The following is a 6,770-nucleotide window of genomic DNA, read 5'->3' on the forward strand; positions in this document are numbered from 1 at the left end:
AGGAAGAGGGTGTGCCCTCAATACAGTGCCCTCTCCAGGGAGAGCTACAGAATGACACCTGGGGCTTTGGACACCCACTGCACGTGGGCGAACCCAGGGAGGGAGAAGCTGGCGCCGCCCGGAGCTGACTGAGCTGTGCTTCTTTGCAAAGAACAGACACCGTTTCGCCCTTCTAGGACGTGAGGACACTTTAGAGGCTGAATGAGTACGTGTGAAAATACACACCCCCAAGGAAGGCAGACACATTCCACTGACCAGAGGTATGGTTTTCCCAGATCTCCACAAAGTCTTTTACACAGCCAGAGGAATTCTGAAGGTTCAGGTTTTCAAAATGGATGGTGAGATAGTGTCCTGAGGGTCCCTGGAGACGCCACTCACAAAATAAATTGTCTGTATATGGAAGTGTTGGGTATCCGATGCTTTCAATGACACCACTGTGCCCTGTCACTCTCCCCCCACACAGGGCTGCAAGAAAAATAAAAAAATAAAAATAAAGAGCAATATTCTATTATAGTTTTTTTGTTTTTTGTTTTAAATCTCACCAGCACATTTGAAAACTCTTAGGTGCCAAGTGAATATGAATTGAAGTTTTAAAAATTCTGGAAGTGTTTGGTTAGTGCTTATTATGGGAAATCTACTATTGATATGAAGAGAAATAATACCACAAGTTTAATCCAATAATGGGAAATGAAAGACTGGAACACTGTGGAATGACATGTTTTGTAATGTCTAATTCTCTTGGGACTCCATGTAAAAGCTAGTCATTGCAAGCACGCTTCATTTCAAGAACCAACTGACAGATCGTTAGGGCCTGCCTTGTACCCCATGTTGGTGATCCTGCAGACTGAGTCCAAACTCAGCTGAAAGGGTGCTGTGGTTCACTAGTGATGCCAGCCTTTCTAGTTGAACGGTCAAATACAGTTACCGCAGTAACCAGTATCTCAGGGCCTTGAAAGTTACCACCCAGTCATTTCTCATTAGCTGGATGTCATAGATCGAATTATATATAATTTGCCTCAGGCTATAAAACAACCTATGGTGTAGGTTAAATGGTGTTAACAACTAGGCTTTCTGAGTTTGGGCTATATTTAATACGCTTAGTTATGTCCAGACCCACTTTCAATCTATGTCATTGTGACCATATTATAGTGAATCTTCAGCAGGCATATTTATTGCTCATTTTTTAAGTAAGTAAATCAAAACACTGAAGGACATTCACTTTTTGTCTACTGACTGATTTGGCACTAGACTTAGTGGGGAAAAATCCCAATTATCTATTAATGAAGAGGAGGTCATAGTCACTGTTCTAAATAGAGTTATTGATTACTAAAAAGCTTTACTATTTAAAGTAATATTATGCATATTTCATAAGAGGAAGAAACAAAAATTTGATTTAACTGAGTATATTTTTCACAAATTAAGAAAAAATACAAAATAGTCATGTTTACTAAAAAGTGCTTTAAAATGAAAATCAAAGTAAAAACTTTAATTGATAAATTAAAATGATAAATTGATATTTATATTCCTTACCTATTTTTATCATTTAAATAATTATTAAAATTAGGCAGATAGACAGACTTCTTTTAAAATGCTGTGCTTTTTTAAAAAAAAATTTTTAATGTATTTATTCTATCACTACTTTCTTATTGAATATAAAATGTGTTGTTACCTATAGAATACTTGGCCTTGAATCCCACACTAGTGGCGCTGTTGTCAGTCCGGAATCTCAAATATATCACCTCTCCTGAAGACAACTGACTGCTGGGCAAAGATGTCCCACAAAGCTTGGAAATTATTGGTGCATTTGAATCAGCTCCATCTCGCAACTCAAGATAATTGGATGTACAGCTGAAGTGGAAGAAAATTCCGTTTCATACATAAAGATAATTGCTTTGACATATTTTGATAAAGAAGACTTCACTAACTTTCTCCAAGAGCATTATCAAATCATCATTTCTGGAGCACAAGACACTACGACAGTCAATTTAAGAGATGTGTCACTTCAGAATATTGTATATTTTTCCTAATCGTAACACATCCATTAGTAGCTCAAAAAGACTGGTTTTACATGTACTACACTAAAGAATATTTACTTGCCTTCTACATTCTGAATTAGTTTTACAAATATAAAATTCATTCTCAAATTTACCCCTAGGAATATCAAAACACCAAGTCTTTTGTTTCACATAATGATTCAACACATAGAAACCGAGAGTCCTTACAACTTTGATAAATTTAGTTTTAAGTCTTAGCTCTATAAATCGTATCCCACCCCTCTCTATACCCTTCAGAGATCTAGCCTTTCCTCCGATAATCTGCAACCCCCTAGGCGGCAGAAAAACAGCAGCCCAGACCTGACAATAGTCACACACACTCCAGAACTCTGGCAGGCTAAAGATAACATCTCGACTTAAATGTGTTTCAGCTCCTGAGTCCTAAGGTGGAATGACCCCTTGGCTACTTTCCCATGAGACTAGGCAGAGGGACTCTCAGAACAAGACCTCAGAACTGTCCTCAAGACTGGAAGAAATGATTCATTGCCCTCACCTCACCTCCCACCCATAGGATCCCCACACGACCCCAAACCCCTAAGCCATAGAGTCTTGTGATTTGCCCTAGAGAATCTGTAAGCTACACAGCATCGGGGAGTCCTGGGCTTTTGAGCACTGGCTTCTGGTTCTTCCAGATGGCACCATTCATAACAAAAGAGCCACTATTTCTCTCCCACAGTTCTTGATGTCTAAGTGTTTGGCTCTGCCTGTGCCAGGTGGGCAAACTCTTTCTGTTCTATACCATTTCACATGGCAAAGATGAACTCTCCCTTGAAAGCTTTGTGACCTGAGGTAATTTAGAGTCTCTGTTAGAATTTTCTATGTCCATAAAAGTGGCAAGTGTTAGCCCAATATTTCTTGAGAGAGTCAATTAGCCAATTAACGCTCGGTGAGCAGGAGAGTGGCATCATATGATATGGCCAGAAATGGTGAGCAAAAGCTCTCGTATCTAAGTTTTGTACCACACACTTACTCGTGCAAATGTGTACACACTTCTGTTAAATGAAGAAAAAGACAGATGGTTTTTTTCAGTCTACATAATTATTCTCTTTGTGTTCAGCATAGTAAGACTTACTTTCTGATGTGTAATCTTTCAGAATTCTTATTAAATAGAGATTAGGAATTGTACTGTACTTGCTTTAGTCCTGTTTCTGACACCGGTGACCCCTGGTGTCATATAACACAAATTTCCATTTGTTAAACAGATATTTTATCATTTATGACACTGAGTATGAGGCTGGGCAAATAAATACTCATCTACCAGAAACACTATATTTTTCCTGTGAGAGGAAGAACAGATCACCTAAATCTCAAAAACCCATTCTCTATGTACATCTTGGAGGATGTACATAGGGTCACGAGGGACAATATCTGTGTACATAATCTGCTCAGCTGACAGGACAGTGGCTGGCAGACAACGTTTTCGCGCTGGAGGCGTTAAGCATTTTCCTTCTCCATCCCTAGATTTCCGACGCCGTCTATGTTGCTGAGAAGAGAAGCAGGAAATTGTTTTGTGACAGCTAAAGAATACTAACTCTGGGTAGGAAAGAAATTAAATGGAGGTGACCTACTTGGGTGTGATTGTAATACTGAACTGATCCTCAAACTGCAGTCTTACGAGCTTTCCAGGGGGAGCAGAGATAAGCCAAATGCAATCAGTGTGCTGGGGGTAATTGTCAGGGTGGTTGGGAGAGGTCACGTATCCAGCAGAATCCGCATCATGGATGTAGATGTTGCCCCCACAGGCTGTGAGAAAACACAGTAAAATCAATCTACATTCTGAAGAAAGGGGATGCAGTCAACTGCCATGATCATTTTTCATAGTCTCTTTAGCTGTATTTCCAAACTCAATTTCCTATCACCTGAGATTATCCTCATTTACTTTTTAAGCAAATAAATTCTGAATTTGCTCTCAAGGGAGCTACCATAGGTGTCCTTTTTTAATTTGCCAAACCATATATTCTCTTCAGAAATTTCACACTTCTTTAAAGCCAACAAAATGATTATGTTGCACGGTGCATGCAACAAAATGGCATGAAAGCACTACTGTATCCCCACCACGTGGATAAATAAACGCACTAGTACTTATAACTGCCCACTGACTGTTCGGTTCAGTAGAATGATGCAGAGCTGTGATCTTCACGTGTTTAAAAGACTAAGCAAATGTATATTTGTACAGCTCTGGGTGTTCACTCATGTTTCTTTAGGATATAGATGCATTCGAAGAGCAAGAGATGAATAGCATGAGAGAATTTATTAGCCATTTTTTTTTGCAAGAAGATAAATGAACTTTTAATACTTTTCTAAAGGACCAAAGTACTAGGTAAAAATACTTTCCTTTTATAAATGAACATTATTTTGGCAATCTCTGCAAACAAGCCAAGCAATGAACTAGGTAAACTGGGTACTTAACAATTCCAATGAAATTAACCTGTCCCATAACTTAGCCTCACAGACACCAGATCTGCTAAATTCTATTAACATTTATTTCTGCTATCATTCAGCCACTTGTCATATCCTGAATTCTGTCATTACCCAGAACTCCTTCATCTTTGAAATCCTGAACTGTAAATTCCTTTGAATGCCTTTAACTCCCTCACCCCTGGTTTTTCCTTCAGACTCTCCCTGCAAAATCCCAGTTCTGTGGTTATATTCAATTCAAACCATTCATGGAAATTGATGTTCTCCACGCTCATCACTGCCAAGCAATCCTCCCATTTTTTAATATAAACCACAACAGCGATTTGAAACTTGACTATACTCCTCAAATCCTTCCTTCTTGTTATTCCTTCTCTAGTCTCAGAATAGGACTCTGAATTCTCCTTTAGAAAGAAGTAGAAGTCAGATGAGAACTCCCTCAATTTGTCACCATCTTCTATAAATTCATCTGTATCTCCACGCTCCTTTGTTTTTCACCTATGCACTGCCTTCCCGCACCTCTGGGCTGGGCGCCCGTTTCACTCTGTCTTCTCAGGGACCCTGACCTATTTAAGCCCTCCACTTATCTACTTATCCTATGATTTGAATCTCTGTTTCTGTCTCTCTCTCTCTCTCTTTTTCTCTCTTCCCCACCTGCTCCTTTAATCTTTCTATATATCACAAGCCCAAGTAATTTACAGTCTCTTTCTTCACTTCCTCACCACCCTCTTTCTGCACCTCTTCATCCTCCTTTCACTTTTCAACCTACGAAAGCCTTTTTGTCCAGGTCTCCAATTGCCTCACAGTGGTGTGCCCGAGGATATTTTTAAATTTTTATTCTATATCCACCGCATTTAACATGATTGGCCACATATTCCTTCTTTATACTTTTGTCCCTTAGTTTCTTGGACACTAAGCTCTTCTCCTTCTTCTTTGATCCCTCTTGCCAATCTCTCCTTTGGTCTTTGTGTGCTCCTTTCCAGGCCTTTCCAGAGCAAGGTCCCAGGAATCGCTCTGCAGGTCCACTTCTCAATCTAAATAATTTTCTGATTAATGTCATCCATCCTCATGACTTAAACTACTCGCAGACTTCCAATGATCCGCATATTTCTAGAGTCAATCCAGATCCCTCTTCTTACCTTCAGACTCCCATTCCAACAGCCCACGTGGACGTAATTCTGAGAGTTCAAAGTGAACATGCCCCAAGCCAAGCCGATTAACTACTCGCCACCCAGAGGTCTACATACGAGTGAATGAATGTCACCTCCCCTTCTTACTAATTCCCTATCCTTCTCCACTACCTCATTTTTCTCCCTAATACTTTTTACTATATGACATACTATATATCTTATTTATTATTTGTACTTTAACACTAAAATTAAGCTCCATGAGTTCATGAACTTTATTTGTTTACTGCTATATCCTCAGGACCTACTATAGTGTCTGTCACATGGTAAATTCTTTAACAATGTGAGATAAAAGATCCATGCAGTCAGAAACCTATGGGCCATCTGTGCTGCCTCCCATGCCTTCCCCCCGTCTCCACATCTAACTGACCTACAGAGCCACTCAATTCCGAATTTGTAATATCTCTCAATATGTCCTCCCTCCTAAATTCTTATTACCATTGCCTCAGTTCAGGACTTAATAATTATTTCCTGAATTACTCTTTCATCTGGTCTCTCTACCTCCAATGTGTTTTCAGTGCTATAGTCACACTGAAGTTTCTAACATGATCACAGCACTCAGCCTTTGTATTAAAATCTTTCAAGGTTTCCACATTGCCTTTCTATTAAGATCCTAACTCCTTATGGCGGCATCTACAGCCCTTAGCGTTATGATTCCTGCCTGCTTCATCACCATTAGACTCTTCTCCTTTGGGCTCTATTCTCTAGCAGTGGTGAATTCTTTCAAATCCTTGGATATGCCTTATTATCACACAACCATTCAGACTTCATATGCTGTCACATCTTTTCCTCACTGACTGGCAAATCTCCACTCATCTCTTTCCTCTGGGAGCTTCTCTTATCCTCTAAGCCAGGCTAGGTGTTTCTCTAACATGTCCACAGAGCTCATGATGCATTCCTCTGTCTAGCACTCATCATGCCATGTTCTAACTGTGCCTTTGTTTGTCCATCCGCTGCACTGAAAACTCCTTGACAAAACCTGGTAGTTTGCAAAGTGCGAAGCACTAAATAAATGTTTGGTTAACTAATTAATAAGCCAATATCATGTGAAAATAAAAAGCATCGAGCATAGGGACATGGAAATCTCAATCGACCATACTAAAGGAGTGTCTCT

At 39.6% G+C, this 6,770-nt stretch overlaps 1 protein-coding gene across 3 annotated transcripts in view; it reads right to left on the reverse strand.

Moving 5' to 3' along the window:
* The window catches only part of CUBN (cubilin), a 235,745-nt gene that overhangs the window by 70,798 nt on the left and 158,177 nt on the right, over positions 1-6,770 (reverse strand). For all 3 annotated transcript variants that reach the window (XM_015585634.2, XM_025043437.1, XM_025043438.1), the window contains exons 44-46: positions 3,623-3,797; positions 1,670-1,848; positions 256-465 (exon numbers count right to left, since the gene is read on the reverse strand). In XM_015585634.2, the coding sequence (XP_015441120.1) occupies positions 256-465; positions 1,670-1,848; positions 3,623-3,797 (564 nt within the window). The remainder of the gene's footprint in view (positions 1-255; positions 466-1,669; positions 1,849-3,622; positions 3,798-6,770) is intronic.

The sequence above is a fragment of the Pteropus alecto genome, unplaced genomic scaffold (genome assembly GCF_000325575.1).
Source record: "Pteropus alecto unplaced genomic scaffold, ASM32557v1 scaffold11, whole genome shotgun sequence".
NCBI classification, from domain to species: domain Eukaryota; kingdom Metazoa; phylum Chordata; class Mammalia; order Chiroptera; family Pteropodidae; genus Pteropus; species Pteropus alecto.